The sequence below is a fragment of the Diadema antillarum genome, unplaced genomic scaffold (genome assembly GCF_040938485.1).
Source record: "Diadema antillarum isolate AM-2024a unplaced genomic scaffold, OU_Dant_1.0 seq00001754_RagTag, whole genome shotgun sequence".
NCBI classification, from domain to species: Eukaryota; Metazoa; Echinodermata; class Echinoidea; order Diadematoida; family Diadematidae; genus Diadema; species Diadema antillarum.
This window is the reverse complement of record NW_027272436.1, coordinates 342,497-367,321: the sequence shown is the minus strand read 5'-3', so window position 1 is coordinate 367,321 and position 24,825 is coordinate 342,497. Positions and strand designations below refer to the sequence as shown.

Sequence of the window (24,825 nt, the reverse complement as noted above, 5' to 3'; positions counted from 1 at the left end):
GGGAACCTTGTTATAAATGAGCTATATAGGGCTACATAAATTTCCTCGTTATACAGTGCACTCCAGTTATAAGGAACACGGTTATAACGAAATTCTGGTTACCACGAAGTAAAAAATTAGGCTGCAACATTATCTGCTCTATGTTTTTATCGATATTTGTTCGGTTATAACAAAATTTTGATATAAAGGGTCGGTCGGGCGGATTTTTTTTTTTTTTTTTTTTTTTTTTGCTACCTGCATTTTACGTGTAAAACTCGTGCTCAGCTCAGTAAACAGTTACAACTGCTGCACCGAATGTGCTGTGTTCATCTATTCTACAAATCATTTATGAGGCCGATATTACTGGAATTATACCCCTTCACAGAATTTAAAGATGTTGAAATCCCTATCCTGAATGTTTTCACTTCATATTTTACTATTTTGACTTCGATAAGATAGATGCAAATTGACCCATATGTACGATCTTTTCATCGCACACGGCGATCTCTATTACAGTCCCACATATACAGATTCGTGTAAGTTCTCCACACAAGAAACCTATGGCAAAACTGTGCACAATACATCGCAGTCTGAATGCTACGTATACACTGAATAAATCTTGTTAGAGTACGTGTCCGTGTTGGAAACAGATGACGTACTGATCAAGGAAGGCTTATGCGAGGCGCTAGATCTCTCCCTCGTACATCCGAAAGAAAACTGCCAGTCCCGAGAACTTTGTTGTAATGGGAATCAACTGTATCGCTTATCTCATTATATCGTGGATAAAAACAAAAGAATATAAAAAGAAAAGGGACCTGGAATATTGTCTTGTCATATCAGGTATCTAACCACATCCAACCTCATTATAACAAGGTTCCACTGTATGTAACCAGCTTGCGAATGAGCATGACAGGTTTACATGAATGAAACAACAACAAAAAGCAGTTGAAGGGCATGAAAGTAATGGTAGCCCATTCAAAGACCTTCAAGAGTCTTATTAAATGAAAACGTAGCCAATGACAACAACCAAAATGTCTCGATATTTCAATCAAGACATTGCAGTGACATGGACAGGACTCTAACGTTCCAAACACATGTCTGATTTCACTCAAACTTTGCTAAACTCATTGCTTTTTGCATCAGTACTTTACTGATCTTGATAGTACCATCTCCTGACATAAAACGCACACACTTACGACGAACTTCTTGCTTGCCACATTCATACTGCATTATTGCCGGCATGTCATGTGCATCTAAGTCTACATCCTGTAGAACTGTATCTACATCAAGTGAGAACTACACTACAATTTGCATACTACTTGTAAAATATTAAGTGCTTTGTCCCAATGGCAACAGATATGAATAAAGTTAGTTCTAAACTAGGATCCCTCTTACAATCTCATATAGATTAATATTGTATGGGTTTTATGTCTAGCTTGTTTGCTTTATTCTTTAGCTCCACATAACAACAATAGGGAGAATGACACAAAGTTTCCATTATATGCGACATAGCAATGCCCATGTTCAGACAACTATGAAATCTAAAAAAATTGGTACTTCAGTGAAATATGCAGAAAAGAAGATTAATTTGTCCCTTGGTGATCTCTTCTGCTGGTGATCATTAGCAAAACAAACTGTTTGAGATGTCGGGGTTAAGAATGTCTGCTGTAGTTAGGCATTCAAACTGTTCTGTCACATAGCCAGTCAGAAAAATGATTTTGCAAAACTTTTGTATAAAGAAGCCTTATGTACATACATATACATTGTGACTGTCTGTGAAATATAGTGATAATATAAAATACCTCTTATATATCTGGCAATGTCAGTCATTGTCACCTATCTTGGTTCTCTCTTAAATTTACACACACCAGTACTTAATGACTACAGCATTATACATCAATCTAGACCAGATCAAAAGGGAATGTACAGAAAGTGTGCTATAGACTACAATATTTGAAACAAATTATCATTGAAGTAAAAAATCTTGGTTTGTGGTACTCAAACACACTATACCTACAGTGTTGTAGCATAAAGAGTACACATTACCTAAAGTTCTGGCCAAACCATGATCTATAAGCAGAATTATTAGTGACATAAATCTTTAGAAATGAAACAGAAGTCTTGACAACATTGACCACAGTCACATATAAACTTATCCATCTAACAGTGCAGTTAGACCCGACTTACCCAGCGTTCACATTGGACCCCGCATTGCTGGGACAGTCACTAGAGATCTCAAATCTTTTTTACGACTGACCGTCCACATTGCTATAGCATCTGTCCCCGAGCTGTGAGGGCAATTGAGGCTTGGGGCCAGCTCTACCACTTGAAACCAGGCACAGCGCATGGGCAGATTTCATGAATACGGCTGGATGCTATCAATTGTGCTCTAAGGTCACTCTCCCCCTCCAAATCTTGCCCCCGGACTCAACTTGTTTTGAGGGGACAAGGGGACAAGTCCCAGCGAGTGTTCACATTATGGTTTTTGAGGAGAAAGTCCCACAGCATGGGATTTTCCCCGCTTTGTGGGGACTTATGTGAACGCGGGTTGTAAGGTCAAATCAAAGGTCTGTCCTTGAATTACTGATACACATACCAAGATGAGACAAATATGTTACTAAAGCTACCAGTATGCATTCAATGGGAAGGCAGGTAATTGCACAGACTTAAGCACAGCTACAGGACCAATTGCGATTGTATTATCTATTTCTTTTAATCTCCTGTTTTTTCTCTCTTTTTTTTTTTTGGGGGGGGGGGGGGTGGGTATTGCCATAAAGATTCCTACTCAACATTTTTACACTGATGAAACTCAATAGAGTACCAAAGTGTGATGTTATAGCCATTCATTGCAATGGAAACTGGTTCTAAACAACCTCACCTGGCCAGAATATCTGTTAACATTGTTGTTGCTATTACCATGCTTGCACCTGGCTCCAATTCAAGCTATAACAAAAGACTGTGACATCATCACTTTGGTACTCTATTGCCTTGACCCCTTTCAATCATTTCCCTTAATCTCCCCCAATGTGGAAGATACCTGTACATGTTCACCTAGGAGCAATTATTCCTACAGAGTTGCCTTTCTCCTTTAGAGTCAAAAGCATTGAATCTTACCTACTGTACTGGACTAAAAAAGGGGGCGGTGAAGCTTTGACATCGTATTTCATTCCGTCTTCTGGTGCCCAGAGGGATTCGTCTCACCGACCTCCTCGATCATCTTCCCGTCCTTGTCGGCCTCATTGGGGTCATCGTCCTCCTCTTCGTCTTCGCTGTCCCTGATGTCGGCGTCCTCATCTATGGGCTCCGCCGTGCAGATGCTGTAGCAGATGAAGGAGATGAGGATCGTCGGCAGGGCGATGAGGAGGGTCATCAGGATGGGCTGGCCCAGCCACATCATCTGGGGAGGAGAGACAGGGAGATGAGAGGAAGAAACAGCTGGTCAGCACATCAACAGAAAAAATTCTTCAATTACCCACATCCTAGACATGGACACTATGTATGCACTTTGGTAACTTTCTACTGTCCAATTCCACAGCATCCCTCTATCTGCTCAGAAGCAATACATTTTTGATTGGTCTGTTGATGAGCAACTTACCCTCGTCAAGTAGTCTGTAGAAGCATTACGCTTGGCTGTCAATGCAGTAAACAATTATAAGTGCTGAGGAGCTCAACCTACGTAATGCGATTGTGTTTCTTAGGAGATGACACAAATTGTGCATGTTTCAACCAAACTGAAGTGAGCTGAGCTTAGAAAATGTTTGCTGTTGTGCAGCGTGCTGGACACCACGAGACCAATACATGCAGAGTGAGTACACACCTGGCATGCCTTGGTCTCGTTTGTCCCTGCGGAGGAGGGCGCCCTCTACCTCCCGTCCTCTCTCCCTATGCCCTCGTGTCTCACACAGCGTGCAACTTGAGCCTACGTCTACCCCTCCCGCGCCCCCTCCTCCGGGACTGGGCACAGTCGTAGCAGCAGAGCGCAACAAGCCCTAGGGGGAAGCACAGGGCTATGCATGCCACTAGTGGCATCGTTTGCCACAGTAGCTACAAGAATGAAATTGTGGAGGAAGAGGAAGAACATATTGATGTCATCACTACAAAGATACCATCACATACCATTCTGGATAACACATTTCTATAAACATGAAACCCGGGGGGTGTTTCATAAAGCTGTTCGTAAAGTTACGAACAACTTACGAGCGACTGGTGATCAGTTGCGATGTGCTACACTTACTAGAATTTCAATAATTCACCACAAGAACTGATCACCAGTCGCTTGGAAGTCGTTCGTAACTTTACGAACAACTTTATGAAACGGGGCCCTGGTCATATTGAGCTCGCTTACAATGAGATGAATTCCGCAGTCCTGATTTTGCATCACTGTATTAAGCTGTTTAGTTTTTTATGTAAGTCTACATCGAGGTCCTGGTTATAATGAGGTAGGGACCTCATTATGATGGGGGCGTCCTCGTATATCTTTATCAAAATTATGCTCATGCAAAGACCCGGTTACATTGACAAAGAAGCAAGTGGCACTGACTGACAATTTCTGGTTTTATTCATTCAGATTAAGCCACATTTGTTAGTTTGTTACATTAGCTTGAAATACTATACATGCAAAAATATGGAGTGTGATGTATTAGGCACGCAGAAATCTGGACTGTGATGTATTAGTTTTGTCAAGCAGTAGATGACAGAAACATATGCAGTAATGTTATCACAGTGTTGATATCAGCTGCCCAATTTCAAATGGAAATTCTCATGACTTCATATTTATTCTATACTGGTATCAAACTCTATATGTTACATAATTTTTCCATCTTGAATTGATCACAACAGCAAACATTTTAAGTTTCACATATTGTAAGTTATTTGGGATAACAATAATAATTCATTATCAAAAGATTTAAATGACAACTGGACATTTGCTTCTAGTTACATCAACATCACACTTGTGAATGACATGCAATGTTCAGTCGCTTAAAGACTATGTACCTGACAGGGAAATACCTAATGTTGCAGTACAACACAGGTGTATCAAGCATACATAAGCATCATGAAGCTTGAAAGACTTCCATAAACTTGTCAAGTGTCAGTAATGACATATCCCATTGTTTGGTGCTATATTCTGCTACAACCTTAATTATAATCACAGCATTTTAGGAGATAGCATGAAAAAAAGAAGAAGATAAAAATCATCTTCAGATTGAGTCCTATTTTAGGTCATTTCCCATTATTCACTAAATCACTAAGTCTATAACCTATCCTCAAACTGGCAACACATTAAATTAAGGTGAATATTTCTCTCAAATGGGCAAATGTTTCTGTTTTGGGGGTATGCAAATATAATGATCTCAGCTAGTCCCACAACAGCCTTTCGCCAATATCATTTAAATGAGAACAAGACAATATTTTTTTTTCTCTCTCTCAAGATATGATGGGTTATTTAGCTGAATGGATGGTGGATCTGGTGGAATGTCTCAGAATGCACAATACTGCATCAAGTGTAAGAGCCTCTTGCTTAACTCACCACAATACTCTTGACGATTTCATAGAATACACGGTAGATCTTTCTCAGGAAACTGTTGCCTCCTTTGGCCTGGGTAAAACAAAAACAGGCAAATGTCATGTGAAATTTTGAAGACATCAGTACTTATAAGTGATATACAATTCCAAAGAAATTAATAGACAAAAAATAAATGAGTAAAAAATACAGAACATTTCTCCAGTCCACGAATCCTTGTTATGTTCAGGATGATTTGCTGTGACTAGGAAACTAATAACTCTACATACTGAGTGTTCTGTGGATGAAATAAGCTGATATCCAACATTTGTCCACCTTGCCAAACAATATTTGTCATCGTTTGTGATGGCTGGTCTCAATTACATAGCTCTTTATGGGTTAAAACACACTCGTATTCCAAACAGGGTGCTTGCTCACTGTCTTTCGCTAAGATTTCAACAGTGTGCCAATCAACCCTTTTATTATCCTTTCTGTATCCCTTTCACTCAATCTCTTTTTTAAACATGGGCACATGTCATCAATGCTTGTAAATGTTTTCATGTACATCCTCCATGTTGGTTGACATTTGACAAGTAATGATAATAACAATAATAGTGGCCTCTTATAAAGTGCTGAAGTCCGTTAAAATGATGCTCAGAAAGGGCCTACATGCTTCTAGGCAAATGTGACAGAGGTTTGGCTTTGTGAAACCAAGCCCACATGACACTACCTTCCTTTATTTCCTTTTTTATATAATTTTTGCTGGATAACTGATAACAATAATGATATGTTTCAAAAATGGGCAGCATTGCACGAACTTGCAGAGGATGGGGTTAACTGAGTTTCTTGTCTGCAAAACGAACACGGAGAGGAGGAAGTGCATCATACCTCGGCAGTGCCTTCGATGATGGAGTTGATAAAGCTGACGAGGGATTCCTCGGTCTGCTCCAGCGGGTTCTCCAGCTCGTAGTAGAGGTAGGTGACGGGATCGATGACAAAGATGCCCGGTACCTCCACCGATCTGAGAAGGTTGAGGCAGAGTATAAAACAAACCTAATTGGGGATGTGGTACTTAAAGGGGCAGACAGTTTGCCTGCAGCAGCCAAGGTCCTGAGCTCAACGACCTGATGATGACAACTGAGCCATCTCTCCTTTTTTTCATTTCATTTTGTTTAAAGGAGAATTATACCACAACATACAGTGTATGTAAATGCAGAGAATGCATGCAAATTAGAACAGATCAGAGAAGTTTAAGGAAATGGGACAATCCTTTCAAAAGAAATTAATTTCTAAAATTTTGGCTAAATCCATCTGCAGTCATCACTCAAAAAGAATGTTACGATTCCTCATGTCATGGTAATGGAACAATACAAAGAAAATATAAAGAGAATTTCATATATTAATTTTTTTAAATGAAAAGTACACATTCCCTCAAATTGTCACTGAAAATTGCAAAAGCACATAATTGGTAGGTGACAGGTGGTATCAACAGTGATGTTAATATTACGCTGGGATGCTTCCACTGCTGTAGATCTCATAACCCTCTAGAGAATATTAGAAAATGGTAACAAAACCAGAGGCAAGTCATGCATGCACAACATATTGATGCACATGTTTAGTGACAAGCTTCGTTCAACAGTAGATGTTGCAAACCCTTTTGAGTACTTCTCAAACTCATATATCAAAAGACTAGATATTAGTCTGGACTAAGACTGGATATTATTGTACCTTTTTCTGTGAGATGTTTCTGTGTATGTTTTATTGTTATTATTGTTGTTGTTAATTTCCAATCCCTTTCTCTGATTGCTCACCTTAAAATTATATCACTCAGAAGATTGCTGTCTTCCATGTATCCAAACTGGACTCTCCTGTGGAAGGAAAATGGACAAATGAGATAATTTATATTCTGCCCCACATACTGAGATTTGCACAATGTGATTGGTCAAGGGCCAGTCACATGACCCACGATATGTTTTTCCTGTCAAGTCAGACGATCTATTCTTTGACATTCTGGGACTGCCTGTGATATTGTTACCACAGGATTGTTACCTTCAGCATAGAACATTTCCTGGGGGCATTTCATAACACAAAGCATTTCATCAGATGTTTTTTTTTTTGTGGACAAACTGTTACAAGTTTCTGAAATCCTTGCATCTGATTGGCTGAGAGCAAATTTACTAGAACAAAATATCTGACAAAATGTTTCATGAATGCCCCCCTGTTCTGCAGATGCAGCTCAAGTCCCATGGGCCCAACAGATGCTTCTGGTATGGGAGTAGGTAATTCTTCCCGTGAGGCAGCCTTTAAAATCATTCCCAGTTTGCTACTGACCAACAGGAATTTATATATCTCCCTGCATCCTAAATTTTCTAAAATCAGTGACAGTATTGGTCCTGTAGAGCTGTTTGCCTTGACTGGATCTGTATCTAAGCTGCATAAAACATAAATATGCTGGCAACAAAAACAATCACATACACACATCACAACCACTATCTCCCAAAAAGGAGAAACATAAGATTATAATACATGCAGGTCTTTAAAGGGAAGATGGTTTCTTCTATCTAATCAACTGACTAGTCACTGCAGCACAAACTTACGACAAAAATGTTCCTTTGTTATTTTGAAAAATGAGGAGTCAAATTCTTACTTTTGATATGTGTCTCTGTAGTCGATGGCTACATCCCTGAGTTTGTCCAGCATGATGCTGTGAGGATGACTCTTGTATACGTTGGCACTTGGGTAGACCAGGCCCACAGCAATTAACTTTTCTGTCATGGGAAAGAACACAGTGCATTATATTCAGTGATATTTGTGCATTAAACAATACAAACAAACAAACAAACAAAACAAGCAAGCAAACAAAAGACATGCAAACACTCTAGTGCCAAACAGCATATTTCGATTTGGGTAAACCACTGTTCATGGACTGACCTGCAAATAGATTCAAAGTTGATGTGCCCCTTTAAAACAAAAGTTGTCCATAACAACCAGAAAGCTTGCTTGAATCCAGACTGACACAGCAAATGCAAACTGGATTCCAAGTAGTACATAGCATCTACTATGTGCAGCTGATGTGACAGCTTGTTAAAAGGACCTTACAGGAATAAAGCCCATAAATTTTACTGTAAAAGTGGTTTCTTTCGCGGTGGTTTTATTTTCGCGCTTTTCGCGCTTTGAGGTTGAACCGCGAATTTAACATCACGCGAAAATGTTTTGAACCCGTTGCTTGTTACAATGCTATCATTACCGACCGCGAATTTAAACACACGCGAAAAAGTCGGCACCAATGGAAACCGCGAAAGTTTCTGTATGCGAAAGAAACCACTTTTACAGTAATACCTTCTTTTATAAAGCTGGTATGTTCATATAGTGCATTTGGTGAAGTTTCCCAGAAAATAGTCAAAGTTTTCTTTGGTTATCATTTATCCACTTCTAGTCCTCTCTTTCTTCTTCTTTTTTTATCTGAATGCCAATAACCATGTGAACTTTATAGCCAGTACACAGATGCCAGCTAGAACTACGACCCCCAAAATCATAACTTTCCTGTGTGAGGTGAATCACAGTTTTTAGGATGTTCTGTGTAAATGGTGATATACAAGGTATCATCAACAATAAAATCGGAGAGGAAAAACAACAGGGGAACTTCAACATATGATAGTTGGGGCAAAAGAAACTTTTTATCTCAAATACATCATATATAAACAAACATATATAAGCAAATAAACATGGCAGCCACAGCACTAGAACAAATGGTATCGCCTTTCCATTGATATGCCATGGTGGCTTCGTTCTTGGGGTTAGGCAGCTAGGAGTTGGACAGGTCATTACTAGACTAATCTATCTAAATGAATAATCCCTAAGAGTGATTTTCAACAAAAAGTGGCATACAAGCTTTCGTCAACCCACTGACAATATTCAGTCTGCACATACAGGCCAATACACTGGACATGGACTGGACTAATGGAAGAGATTACGCCACGGCCAGACACAACTCTAGTCTGAGGGTCCTTTTTGCTCTCACCTGTCCTTCCAATAGGGTTGATATTATCATTGCCAATTCTGAGAAATGCAGGGAACATCTCACTTCCAATCCAGTTTGACAGATCAGATTCTGACACACCTCCTGCTGGAACTGAAACACACATAATCAAATAATATAAACATACCAGTACACACTTTGAAAATTGTTAAGTACAGAAAAGAATGAAGGAAATAGAGGCCCTGCAAGCATTAAAAAATTACCACCACCATCAAAACCAACATAGTTACTTTTATTCCATAATAATGCTAAACAGTTATTATTTGACATGTATACGCACAAGCACAACTTCTAGCATTTCCACGATCAAATCATTCGCTGTGATTTGAAAGGAACATTTAAGCATATCTGAGTCCCATATTACCAGAAACTAAAACATCTTCAAGACCCTTGATGCAAAGGCATGGGGGGGGGGGGGGAGAAATACTGTTGACACCAATAATGGGTTGTATCTCATATGGCTCATTTTCAGTAATTTGCCATTGCTGTAAATTTGAATGAAAAATATATGGGTATTCTGCAAACTGATAAAATGCAAAAATAGAGAACAGAACTGTATATTAAAGGCATCAAACAGTAACTAAACATGACACACTCACAGAAAGACAAGCAATTTTCAATTAGGCAGAATTTGACACATGCAACATAAAGCAGCTAACATACCTTCCTAGGTGACCTAGGTGATACATTCAGTGTGACGGCCCGTATGAAGGGCCTTTTCATAGAAACCATACCCTATCCAGAGACGAATAGATCGCGCCAGATAAAGGACAAGTTCACCTTCATAGACATGTGGGTTGAGTGAATGCAGCAATATCAGTAGAACACATCAGTGAGAGTTTGAGCAAAATCGGACAATCCGTTAAAAAGTTATGAATTTTTGAAGTTTCTGCTTAGTCACGGCTGGATGAAAAGACTACTATAGCTTGTGATGTCACATAAGTACAACGATATAAAGAAAGAATAAAGAAAATTCAACATATTTCCATTTTTCTCCCATAACAAAAGAACACTCAACTTCTCTCTTTCAGAAGGCAGGGGGAATAATATTACCCTTAACATACATCAGTAGTAAGTCGAAGAACTGTGCACTTTATTCAAAAAGTAAAGTTTTGTGAAATTCTCTTTTTATTTTCCTTATATAGTTGTACGCATGTGACATCATACACTGTAGTAGTCTTCTCTTCCAGCAGTGACTGCGCAATTACTTAAAACTTTTGAACGGATTGTCCAATTTTCCTCAAACTTTCACTGAGGTGTTCTACTAATATTGCTGCATTCTCTCAATCCTTATGTATATGAAGGTGGACTTGTCCTTCAAGGCATATGAACGTTATCATATATACATACATTAACATATAGCCTGATTTTCTCCTACATTCTTACGCCTTTAAAAGCTTGACTAATAGGAATGAGACAACTCATATTCCTGGGGTTGCAATACTGGTATATCATGACAACCCTGCCCCTAACACCATCAATGAGTGAGTGTCAGGAGGGGTCATGATGTTATATGATGACTAAGCACCCATCAAGACAGAGAAGAGGGTTGGCTTACCCGAATACTGGTAAAATTTATCATCTTTGAAGACAAGGAGAGCCGGTGTTTCCTCAGGCCTGAGCTTGTCGGGCAATACGTTGGGCTGTATGTGGTAGTAAAATGCATCTAGGATCCTTTTGTCGGCTACTTCTGAAAAAGTTTTCTTCAGAAAGATAGGAAAAAAAAAACACAACATAATAGTATTTCTCAATTATATTACTGCTGTCATAAAATGCATCAGACAGGGGTTTATGCACCAGACAGAGGGTTATAGAAAACATGACAGAAAGGAGAATTACATTTAATGAATGAGTGAACTTACAAAAACTATATATCCAATTGTCATTATCTGTTCTTTTTCATCTTAAAAGTTTAATGACCATGTGACGCCACTACTTTGCATTAAAAATGTGATTTCCTGAAACAAAATGTGACCTATAATATCTCAAATCAAATCTCTCAACTGTGTTTCCCTGGCATCAAAAAAAGAAGAAGACAAAGATATTTCAGATGTGAAGAGAGAGACATTTATCTTGCAAATGGTCAATTATTTATGCATATTATTCTTTCACCCCCCCCCCCACTATATGCATTTATAACATGATGGACTGAATCTCCAATTCTCGCTATTGCCAATGACGTAAAAAGTACCCGGATGTTGATTTAAGCGTCATTTACGGTGCATTATGGGATAGTCCGGTAGCAAAGTCACTTTCGTTCGTACGCGCGTGATACCTGACTAATGTTATTTACACACACAACCGACTGTATTCTACGTGTACTTCCGGTTTTCTCGACTTGAATTACAGCTTTAATATGATTTGAAATTTCTCCATTCTTAAGAAATTGCTGTTAATACGACTATTGGTTGTTGCTGCGAAGCTGCCATGTGTTGTTCGCACGACAATAAATGAAAAAAATCTGCAGAAATAGGACCCTTACTGGCATGCGAGACGTGACGTGGCTGCGTGGGTGAAGTTTGCGGGTGACTCCACAGCGCAGTACGTGCACGCGCGACTTACTAGTAGTGGTACTAGTAGTAGCACTAGGTAGTAGGCCTATTGCCTACGTACTACGCACGGTATACATTGTACGTACTTACTTGGAAGAAGTTGCTTCGGAGACAGGATAAGTGCGAGATCACTGTTCGTTCCCGATTGTGTTCGCGACATTTCGACAGAGAACAAATTAAAAAAAAAAGATGGGCATTCCATGACGATATACTGTATATCCAGGTGGGTAAATATTTTCCAGCATATTTTCAGCGTATGTAGAGATGACTGATCTGTGATGTGCACATCGATCGCCGCATGATCAAGCAGTACGCTGTACCGGTACCGGTACCGGTATGTGTTACCTTTATGCGCTGCGTGCAGTGGTGCATGCTAATGCAACGCCGGCCGCCGGCGGGGACTACAGTGTACGAGTATGACAGGCCTGGCCACTCGCTGGCTCGGGCGGTTACAGGGGCCTACTGTACTAGTATCCGTGGTCGGCGCTGCGCTATAGGTAAGGTACACGTACGCGCACGTTAGCGTTGTGCAAATTATGCTCCGCGCCGGAAGTGCCCTTGCTACCAAGTGCACTACATCTTGACGAAAAAGCCACATCCGGGTACTTTTTACGTCATGGGCGATAGCGAGAATTGAGAGCTTTGCAAAGAAGCAATAGAGTCATTCAACTGTCTTGAGCAGACACCATTCATTTTACAGTTTCTCTCGCCTCACTCCACCTTACCTGCTGGCCTTTGTTTCACACAATGACTAGAAACATTCAATGACTTTTCTGAACAAATGTGATAATCTCACAAAGTAATTACATATTTTATGTCAACCAGTGTGTCCTTTATGCATAAAAATATCACAAATCTCTCCCCCCCCCCCAAACACACACATTCCCAGCTTTGCTTTATACAATTTTTCAGTGAGCTTCATAAGCATACTTACAGCAAATTCGCTGGACATATCTTCAGCAATGAATGCAAAGAAGACATCCTTTTTGGCCCGAAACTGTTCCAAACTGCTGGCACTTGTTAGCTGTTTTACTGCTGGTCTGTGGGAGGAAGTCAAAATACAGTGGGCTCACATCAACAAATGCATGTAACATGTATAACATTTGCACATAATAATTATGCTCACTAATGGTGCATAAGGCAAACAATGAAGATGAAACTAAGATGCAATTATGATCATACAGTTTAACATCAGGAATAAAGTATCTGGAAGAAACACTGCTTCTTGAGAAAACTGGCAGTCAAAGTTTCAGTGGATTTCTGTGTATTTCACATTAAAATTGGTGAAAGACATCTCATCGTTTCCACACATATGATATGAACAGACTTCCCTTCTGACTGACAATATCTTCAGCAAGAAGAGCAGCAGAGTCCACCGACTGTTGATCTCATCTACTTAGCCATTTCAATCAGCCAGGTTCCAAAACCTGCTGCTTTTTACTAATTGTCTTTCATTCCATTACAATGCTATTGTTCTTAAGCGACATTAATTTAACATGACATTCAAAGACAGCATGAATAACAATGCAAACAAAAGGTTTATTCTTGACTTTATGATATCATGATATTGTTCCGGCACACAAAAGGAGGGTACTATCTCAGCATTCTGTCTGAGTAAAAAAAATGTAGATACATACAGGTTAGCCTATAATCTAGGCGGATGATGCAGCTATTGTCTTTAATGTTACCCTAAAAGTCTGATGCGGTGGGACTATTGTATTTGCTAAGCGATAGGTCTGATGCGAGTGATGCGGCAAGACCATGAACAGTGGCAGCACCAACCACCCATATCCACTCATCTTGCTTTTGCTGTTTTCTTATACTAGACTATGAATCGGTAGCAATTTTTCGTATGAGACTGCCAATGATTCATAGGCGATAATAAGAAAACAACAACTAAAGCAAGACGAGTGGATATAGGCAGTGGATACGTCGCACACATCCACTGTTTATAGTCTTGCCACATCAGACGTTTAGCATATCCTCTGCCTAGATTATAGGCTATATACAGGTCAATACACTCTGAAAAACTACTTCACTGTTTCCATCTCATTTTGGCTGTCTTCATTCCTCCAAGTTTACGGTCAATTTCATCATGTAGAGTGATTCTTCGACTTACCCTTGAGCTTTGAGTGCAAAATCGATGATATCTTGACTCGTCCTTCCACCATTGTGTGTGAAGACTTTGTCACCTTCAATACTGCGGTGGAAGAAAAATGGACAGTGAGCCTCAAAGTCGTACTGCAGCATGCCCTCACAATAGACTCATGAGAGCTTGTAATGGAAGCTGCTACTTATTGTTCAAATCTACATTCTCACTGGGCCATTGATTTTGATTTTTTGTCGTGATCGCAGCAATATCTTGAGCTTCTTGACTTACGGACATATCTGTAAATGAGCAATGCATAAACCTGAGATATCCTGACCACCATTATTATCTAGATTTCCATTTAACTAGATTGTCATGATATTAGACAATGTGTTCACAATCATATTTTTGAAATGTCCGCTTGCTTTACACATTATAAGTGTTGTACATTACAAACGCACACAAACAAAAATGCCATATGATATTTTATTTTTATGTCAGTTTCTGGTTGCATGAAAATTTCCACTTTTACAGTGTGTAAGAAATGAATCTTTAACCGGTAATCTGAAAAGACTTACTATTTGATGGATGGGAAACCTCTGACATCGTAAGCATCCATTACCCCTGTTCGCAAAGAATAGAAAAGAAGTGAAAAATGTTAGTAACTGTTACTTGTGGTCCATACATTAATCTATGGAAATCAAGGATCCATGGTACTAGTCGAGATGAAATATCATAAATCATTATGCTTTCTCATGTCGATCAAGTGAGAATTTTCAACTTGCTTCCAATGAATCTTAAGCTAGTATTAAAAAAAGTTTACTTTAGCAACAAAGTGTTTGCAAAAAAAAAAAAATACACAAATACTTTTCGAATATCTCAGACGCCTTATACAAACAAAAATTTGATACAAACATATTTAATGGACATACATTTTCAAAGTGGCATGTCCACAAACTTACAAGAAGAAAAAATCTTAAACTTTAAATGCTCTTCAAATGAGATCCCCCCCCCCCCCCACCCACAGAAAAAAACAAATCATGCAGAAATCAGAGGGCCAGATAACCCAGGCAAGAAATTGTATAGATGATTTTTACATTTTTCTTTTCTACAGTGCGTATAAAAAAAAAACGCAACAAGGTGCATTGATTCTTGCAGTGCCTTAACTTGGTCCCAAGTCCACTTTGACCCACTGTCCAAAAAGAATGATTACTCAGCCATCCATGATCGTGTAAGAATGAATAAGATGTCACTGGAAAGAGGAGATATGTGGCTTTAAGATGTTGCTACTCACTTTGGTGTAAAGTTAACAAAATCTTAACAAATTGAAACTAAATCTTATTGCTTTTTTTTATACGCACTGTATATCTCTCTCTCTTTCCTAAAAGGGCAAAGTTGTAGTTCTGCAGTCCATGAACTAAACATCCGTTTCTACTAGATAGCAAATCAGATCAGCGGAGTGCATACTGGCTGTGCTACTCACTGGAGAACCGTGTGCCGTCCAGCCTTGCTACATGGAGCCTTGGATGTGTCTTCATGAGCTGCAGCCCAACATCAGCCCATACCGGCTTCAGCTTCTGGCAATGCCCACACCACGGGGCATAGAACTGTTGAAAGAACACAATGAATAACTCAGGGCAGAGTTTCATATTGCACAAAATGTGCAAAATTTCAACAGCACCAAAATTCACACTTTTACAGTACCACCTAATCATAGTTCTGATGGAGATGGGGACTCATATCTAAACTTTTTGCGAGATCCTTAGAAACCACTTATGAAATACTAAAGAGCAGACAATTCTACAAGGAATTCAAAGTTTATTTGATGAAAATCTGTTTTGAAATGGCTGAGATATAAAAAAAAAACCACCCAAAGTAAAACAAAGTGGTCTTAATATAATAAAAGGTGGGTCCCAACTTTTATTAGAACCTCTTTGGTTTAGGATATCTCAGCCATTTCAAAACCAATTTTCATCCTATAAACTTTGAATTCCTCTTATAAACGTGTATGCTCTTTCAGAATTCAAGAGATTTTTCATTATCTCACAAAACAGTTGGAAACCTGAAGCCCCATCTCAACCAAACCTGACTATACCATCCCTTTAATAGAGAGTTATGATTGATGTTTTGGCCTGTGATCAATCTTCATTCTACATTAGACAACAGGAAACATGAAATACAACAAAGAGTACAACACTGTCATCTACTTGAAAATTGAGATTCCCAATAAGACAGGTTACTGTGAGATTTTACAGCATGAGGACAAATGTTACATCTGTTTCTGATCAGCTTGCTTGAAATAGCAATGTGTGGGTTTTTTTCACAAGCTTGATTAGACATGAGTATCAATTGGATGTAATACTCAATAGCTTGTTACTAGCACTCTCTCCATTCATTCAAATAGGTACTAGTAATATGTTCACATTCATTATATCATTGGCTATCTGTCTAGCTAAGATACAAACACTGGTCATAAGACTCACCTCCACCAGCCATTTCCCCTGGTTTTTTATATCCAGGAATCTGCAGTTAAAGAGGTAGTGACATTCATCTTTCATTCAATAAATGAACTTTAATAGAATTCTTTTTATCAAATGCTGAGAAATGTAATTATATCAGCAGGTTGTGATATAAAAGTGATGGAAACAGAAAAAAACATATTGTGACAGTTTCGACCAGTCAGAATAAACTGGCCATAGAAGCACAAAACTTGAAACTTACACTTAGTTCTACACTTAAGTCAATAACTTTATAGGACCTGAAAGCTCAACAAAATAAATTTTGCCCACATACCCTCCACTTGACAGTGCTTGCTATGGAAGCAATCATTTTAAACTTCAATCTTTGTATGCAAAATATCCCAAACAATTTCTGGTGCTGCTGATATTTTCTTTTAGCATAAAATTCCTTTAAATACAGATTAATGGCTGTCAAATGCAATGATCATATACATGTAAGTTTGATTAATGTGCATGCAAATAGGTGCACTGTGTACAATCTTAGTTGTTTATCACATTACATTACCAATTAAGATAGATTATGTATCATTTATATGCATCACTGATTGACTCGACTGATTGTTTGAAATTTTTCATTGATATAAATTGTCATTGTATACTTTGTATTTGTCTTATGTATTATCTTCCTTATGTAGGAAAATATAGAAATAAATTGAAAATGAATTGGAGAAAAAAATAATAAATGCTAGGAATATGTGAGACCTGCATTGTATTGTCATAATGTCTAGGCAAAAAATTTAACCAAATCAAGGCTCTATATGATAACACATCCATTTGGCTTCAGCCAATATCATTGCAGAAAATACCATGGTACTATTGTTGTATTTTAATCTGTAATGTCCTAATCACTTCATCTGCACATATGATGCACAAAGAGCATTGTGTGTCACTTTATCTCTACATGTGTAATAGGTGGTGCCAGGATTAGCCTACAATGTACATGTTGGAAGTATGTGTGCTTTCAACAACCATGTACATGATTTAATGTGAAGTAAATTGAAGCAGTTCAACAGCACATGATCACAGTGGTATGCTACAATTGTATTCAACAATGAAATATGGCAATAATGCACTACTCAAACAGAACATCCACTACATAATAGAGCAGGTTAATAAACCAACAATATCATCTCCATGAAACAGATCTAGAGCACGCTGGAAGGATATGGAAGATTTTCAAAAGATAAATCTGCTCTCTGCTTCCTGGTTGCTCAAGATTATTTCCTGGAAGTACAAAGTGTAAGTTTGGGCAAACTCATTTCCTGGTTTGCTGGAGGTCCACGTGCCATCCCCATGTGGTGCATTTTATAATGCCGGTAACACATAATTAGGTTACAGTCTAACCTTCAAATACTATATTCTTACCACACAGCTATCAGCTATACAGCCTACATTTCCAAATGAATACATGCAATGTCATTATCAATAGTTTAGCTCCCTTTCAACAAAAATGTAACAGGTACACCATATTCATGAAATTTCCCTGATAACAATAAACCCAGTGTAATTGAGTCTTTGGTCCATTTTGTATATGATTAAATCTAAACACACTATGACTCAAAAAGATAAGAAAGAGCAAGAATAATAGTAATGATATGAATATCAAAATGAAATGATGCAAATACGAGCTCATCACTTGCAAAACTATGTAGAATATAAATGATAATGTTTTCATGTGATGCAATATCCCTGGGTCACATTTTTTTCCTGCTTTGTTTCCAAGGGTGAATGACTGTTCAATTTGGATTGAAGTTTTTTTTTCTCCAAATTTTCTTGTCCTTCCATCATATCACATTATCATATAGCATACTGCCAGGACTTGATACATATTGGAAAGTAAAAATACATCAAGTTTACTTACCTATCATCTAATTCAATTACATTCCCCCTGACAAAGTCCACAGGCACCAGGAACACTGATAAGGAAATGAATTAGAAAGTATAAATTCAATCAACATATATAAAGAAAGAAAATCATGTCAATTTACACTCATCTTCGAGTGATGCTGATTGAAGTCAACTAAATTGATTTTAACTCCTAGCAGCATACATCCATTTCATCAATTTCATCAATCTGCAAAATTGTTATCAGCCATTGTTTAACAGATTTACAATATGTCACATGAGCCAAAGAATAAATGGTGGGTATATATCTGGGTCTTTACTTGGATTTATACAATGGATCTTGTCAATATGTATCATTCACTATACCACAATGAAATCATTTGAATTGCGGCAGTGTGAACAACAAAAAATTGTGCGTCTTTTCCATCCAGTTACACTTGTGTCACTGCACTGATGTATCCATGGCTTGAACTACATAGATTTGTTGTACAAGTAAACTTTAGAGAGGGTGGATATGGGGGTAGGCCCCTACTGCACATCACACACATCACCATCAGCAACAAAATAATGTTATTTTCTTTAAATACATTCTGAAAAAAAACCCACATGTTTTATTCATGTAACAATTTGGCTTCCTCTTCATTCTCACTTGTCTGAACATTCTCTGTCCTTTTCTTGTCTTGTCACAAACATTTGTCTGTTCAAAATTATTGAGCTTACAGCAACACAGCACTCACACAGCGTCATTTCTGTGAGGGCTGTGTTAGCTGTGTGTGTCTGTGAGGCAAAGGGGACTCATTTCTGCATCTATGATTCCCAACAACCCATAATTAAGGTTAGGTATCAGATCGTTGGACTCTGAACATGATTAGCTTGTTAGAAATGAATAAACCAAATAATGCAAAATTATGAGAAAACAAAAAGATATGGTTGGGCTTGTAGGTTGTAGTTTGAATGGTAATCATCATATTTCGTAAAACAGTAGAAATCTATTTCTCATAGTACTCATACCATATGTTTGTGAGAAAAAATGTACATCACATGACTTGATTTGCTTTGGTAGTAAGTGTCAAGACCGTATATATACATGTTTCTACTTCTTGACTTCGATTCTAGATAATTTTGCACACCTCCGGGGACAGTAGAACACATTTCTCACTTCGGACAACGATCTCCATGAAATATTTTGTATTACTAACGTTAGGGCCTAACGTTAGGCCTAACGTTACAGAAAACTACAGAAATCATTTCATCCACTCTATGATCATACTTAATGCGTTTAATACCATAGTGATCCACTCATTCTTACTATGCCTTCTAGAAAACAATGCCCTGTGTGGCCTTCAGTATTAAAACACGTAGAGTCTACAACTTACAAGATGCTGAGTTTCTATAGCATTATTGTCATTAATTTGTGTAGATCTAACTTTAGATGATGTTAAAGGGTGTGTACAGTTCTGGTCGAGGTAAGGATTTAGCTTTTAACGTTTTGCAAGATATTCAGAAACCACTCTATGTGATGTCAAAGAGTATGCAATTCTAAGGGGTATCAAAAGTTTATTTGATGAAAATCGGTTTTGAAATGGCTGAGATATCCAAAAACAAGGTGAAACAAAGAGATCCTAATAAAAGGCGTGGCCTGTCGCCTTTTATCATTATCACTTTTTTGGATATCTCAGCCATTTGGAAACCAATTTTCATCAAATAAACATTGAATCCTTCTTAAAACTACATGCTCTTTCATATTTCATAAGAGGTTTCTCATTATTTCACTTAGGAATGTTCAAAACATGAATCCCCACTTCAACCAGTATGGTAAGTACTGTACTACCTATCGGAAGGGTACCTTGACATCAGCACCCTGCGTATCATGGCTGTTTGCATATATAGAACGAAAAGGTACGCGCGGGATTAAGTGTCACGAAGAAACGAAAATCAAACTCACAAACAACCCAAACTAAACACATTTCAATTACACATCCGCTCAGTAACAACGCATGGCTGTGAAATTCATGTGTATTACCTATGAGTGACTATGGAGGGAAGGGGTGCCGATCGCTAGGTACCCTTTTTAAGCTGCGCGAAGAAAACGGATTGCATGCACTAAAATTGCGCTATTTTAAAACAGAGATTCATAATCAACGAGACGTTCACAACATTCAAAACTGCAGTATTTATGGTATATTGAGGTAAGAATTAGGTGAATTTGGGTATAATCGTGATATTACATATAGTCCCCAACATAGGCCCCACCGCAGTGCGCGTGCACCCATGGACTAGGGTTAGGGTATAGGGTTAGGTAGGGTTGTATTTAGTAGTGTACGGACACGCAGCGGTGGGGACTATATCACGATTATGCCCGAATTTGTTTTATATTTTTGGAATAAACAAGCTACAGATGCTTAGGGTGACGATAGGTGGTAGGGTTGGACCTTGACCGAAAGATCGGTCTGTATCTGTCCGTCGGGGAATGTTCCGCGGAGACTGCGTCTGGCTTCACGGATCCCCTCCGTATACAGACCGAAGTCAATGATTGCGGCTCCTGTGTGGAGCAGTCGCGCACAGATCAAACGTTACGATAAACCAAATTTCAGACAGCTTTTTTACATTCAAACAAGTATGACATGACATGACACATTATGCAGCAATATTTGGGATAAATTTCTCACATTGTGCAATCGAAATACTCACATAACCTCGGTTATAATGCAGAAATTTTATCGATATCGCAACATCGCCGTTCGCGAGCAGTAAGTCGCCATTTTGAATCTGTAACAATTGCTAAGCCAATCACATGCGAGGTACGTGTTTTAGTAAAACAAACACGTAGAAACTACCTCGCATGTGATTGGCTAATACTGTAATAGATTCATAGTGTATGTTTCTGCAGTTTGAATGTGACGACGCGACAGGCTGTGTTTTACGTTGAAAATTCTCCTAAAATGTTGGATTATTCATTAATCTGGTGAGTGTAACGTATTCTTAAAAAAATTAATTCACCATACAAGCTTAAATTTGCCGACCTAGGGCCTTGAATTAGACGCAATCGAGAAGGGTGAGGTACCTCACCCAATTTTCCATAGAGACAGTGGTTAAGAACATCCACACAGCAATGGGTACTGCAACCTTCCGTCTGTCTACGGAGGACAGCGTTAATGGCAAAATATAAAAGAGTCCTCCGGACAGACGGATCTTTCTGTCTAGGTTGGACCTACTACTCATCGACCGCCTAATAATGTTTATTTGCTTGATAAGAATATTTAACACTGAAATTCACGTAAAAAACTTGATCTACGTGATTGAGAAAATCCAGCTCTATCAAATGCCGTTGTTCCCTTTTTGATTCGAAGTTTCAGTGCAAAAATGTCGCCGACGAACCTGCGTGGCCTTTTTTCAGCTCCCCGCGGTAAATCGCGTTATTAGGATCGACCGCTGTTTTTGCATTGACAATGCACGCAAACCGAGTTGTATTGAACACCGTGTTGTACGAAGCTTTTTAGAAGCCTAGAAACTTCCATAGACATTCATTACATTGTGCTGTCATTACGATTCGGTGAAAATATTTATTCGAAATTTTGTCCTTAATTAAAACCGGCCTAATGAACAGTGAATTATCGCGTTTTCCCACACCATCCTAATCTACATTCAACCAAGCCAATCCATATTTATGTGCTTTGCGCGCAGAGAAGTGCGTACTAAATGTTCAGTGCGCGAATTATACGCGGTCGGTTTAAAAGAAGGTGGTCAATATGTAGTAGGGCTACCATACCCTCAATCACAGGGCAAGTCCAAGATAAGGTCCCCTCAGAAGGCAAAATTTCATCTTTGCTCAATATTGACGTGTTTGGTATCATTTTGAAGCTTATGAGTTGAAGTTTTGATTTCCATGGAGGAAAAAATGATATTATGTAAGTTTATGCAAATTTCAAGGGCTTCATTTGCATAAATGTGAAATACAGCGTTACGTATGGGACATTTATAAAAATTCATATTAATTCAAAGGAAAGCATATGATATTTGATTAATATGTGGACATAAGAAGTTCATCAAATAGTTTAACTTGGTATAAAAATTTAGGGATTATGCAAATGATTATGCAAATTAGCTCGTGTCTTATCATGAGATGTCCCATACGTAACAAATTGAGGTCATTTTTTTAGGTTTTTTCTGAAATTGCTATGGATATTTTAATGCCCTTTTGGAAAGTTCTAATTTATTGTTTAGAGAAACTAAATACCATAGAAAAAAGAAAAAACAGTAAAAGAAATATATTCTATTAGGCATTAAAATAATGTTACGTATGGGACAAATGCGTTACGTATGGGACATCCCCATACATATTGCATGTGAATGCATGTAGCTAGCTGGGAAGGTCTCTCAGTACACAAATGGTCAATCATCCTGAAGAAAGCATCCCAACATTGTAGCTACTTTTTGAGTTTTAGACACTTGAAACAATGCATGTACTTGACTGAACAATTTTCAGAAAGGGGGAGGGGAAAATGGCAAAATGCACAATGAAAAATCAGCATTAAAGGGATGGTATAGTTTTTGTAGAAATGGGGATTCAGTTTTCAACATTTAATGAGATGATTGGAAACCAATTATATGAATTACTAAAGAGCATACAATCCTAAAACTAGAGGAATTCAAAGTTTATGTGATGGAGATCCAATTTGAAATGGTTGTGATATATACAAAAAAAATATATAAAGTAAAATGATTCCTTTTTATTGCAAGTGATACACAAATAGTCCTTATTCAGTTTCAATAGTACAATGTAGCCACGACAAAATTCATGGGTATACATACCGAGGTGTGACACGAATCAATGACCTGACTGCTAGACAGACATATATCTACTCGATCACTGGGGTTCCACGCAGCAGGTATTGCTTATTTATTAAAATTAATATTTCTTGTGTCAAGTCATTTTTTGTTGAAACTAAATGGCAAACTGCCCTTCATCAATGGAAGTAAACACTTTAAACTATTCAATTTTTCAGTAGTAACTATCCTGATAAAAATAGGGCATACATACTCAGGTTAGTCATAAGAAATATAGAATATTATTAAATATGATTATGATGGTAAATACACGGGGAATATTGTTCCCTTGTCAATCTGGAACAGCATTTGAGTAATTTCAACTGATTCTACCTCAATATTTATGCAAAAATTTGTTTATGGCTATTTAGCAAAATTATTTTGCAAAATACCCATATAAACTTGGTTCTCCACACACTAAACGAATGGGGGACAAAGGGCATGCATACTCAGGTTGGTCATAAAAACATGAAAATATGATTGAATATGATTATGATGGTGAATATTCAGGGAATAATGTTTCCTTGACAATCTGGATCAGTATTTGAGTAGTTTCAATTGATTTTACTACAATAATTATGCAAAATTCCCATAAACATGGTTCTTCACACACTAAATGAATGGGGGACAAACTGTCCCATACGTAACTGTCCCATACGTAACACGTCATGTCTGTCTTTAATTAGAACCTGTAATTAGAGCTTTTTGCCTAATGACATGAAACTTACCTGTGATAATCTTGAGTGTTGTGACTTTTATCACAGTGAGTTACAAGTTATAGAATGAAATACTTTCAGAGAGTTTTGAGGTTGAAAAAAATGTTCAAAAAAACAAAAGTTTTCTGGTCCCATACGTAACGGCACATATTTTCTCTTCTAGAATATAATTGTCAAGGTCATTTTTCTCAATCTTTTACATGTTTATACTTCTCCTAGATATCAATCACCATGATGAAGTTCAATATGATCAAAGGCCATTAACACTATTTTTCAGGTCATAAAAGTCTCTGAATGTCCCATACGTAACGCGCGCATTATCTTGGACTTGCCCCACACTGTAAAGTTTACAGTTCCTTTAAATGTCTATCGCCATCGGACCGGGTTAAAGTTTACTCACACTAGCGTTACACAGACACACACGAAGACTAGACTTCACAAGTTCAGCCAATTGTAAATTTACAGCCAATACAGGTGAGCTAAGCAACACAAATTTTATCGAAAATGATAGAAATCATACATCGTCGCTAAAGTAATACTTACAACCTATAACTGCTAAAACTTGAGATAACATCATGTTTTTCTCTGTTCTGCACTCGACAAGGCACCACCGCTTCCTCTTGACTGCAATGGCCAATGCAATGCTTTCTGTTCAGTTTCTATTACACACACCAGTACACTGTACCGAGGTTCCGGGATCCGCTTCGATACTGTAATACACGAGATCGAGAGCAGTCGTGCGTGCTGCTGGCTCAT

General features: G+C 38.1%; 1 protein-coding gene across 1 annotated transcript; it reads right to left on the bottom strand.

The window, feature by feature from the left end:
* Window positions 1-693: 693 nt before the first annotated feature.
* On the bottom strand, window positions 694-24,699 carry LOC139712080 (protein disulfide-isomerase TMX3-like). The gene is made up of 14 exons (XM_071623915.1): window positions 24,613-24,699; window positions 18,543-18,597; window positions 16,646-16,685; window positions 15,646-15,769; window positions 14,741-14,786; window positions 14,193-14,273; window positions 13,008-13,113; window positions 11,080-11,224; window positions 9,504-9,614; window positions 8,130-8,250; window positions 7,294-7,350; window positions 6,371-6,503; window positions 5,510-5,578; window positions 694-3,376 (listed from the first exon to the last, which is right to left on the bottom strand). Exons 1-14 carry the CDS (start codon window positions 24,644-24,646, stop codon window positions 3,143-3,145), a joined length of 1,356 nt encoding a protein of 451 aa, XP_071480016.1. The 5' UTR covers window positions 24,647-24,699; the 3' UTR covers window positions 694-3,142.
* Window positions 24,700-24,825: the final 126 nt, after the last annotated feature.

What these genes read in the sequence shown, in the direction of transcription:
- LOC139712080 (XM_071623915.1), bottom strand. Translation starts at nt 24,646, where the DNA reads ATGATGTTATCTCAAGTTTTAGCAGTTATAGGTT. An exon ending in GTAATTGAATTAGATGATAG is followed by an intron (nt 16,686 to 18,542) that starts GTAAGTAAACTT and finishes CTTTAACTGCAG; the next exon opens with ATTCCTGGATATAAAAAACC. An exon ending in ATATGTCCAGCGAATTTGCT is followed by an intron (nt 11,225 to 13,007) that starts GTAAGTATGCTT and finishes ATCTTTCTGAAG; the next exon opens with AAAACTTTTTCAGAAGTAGC.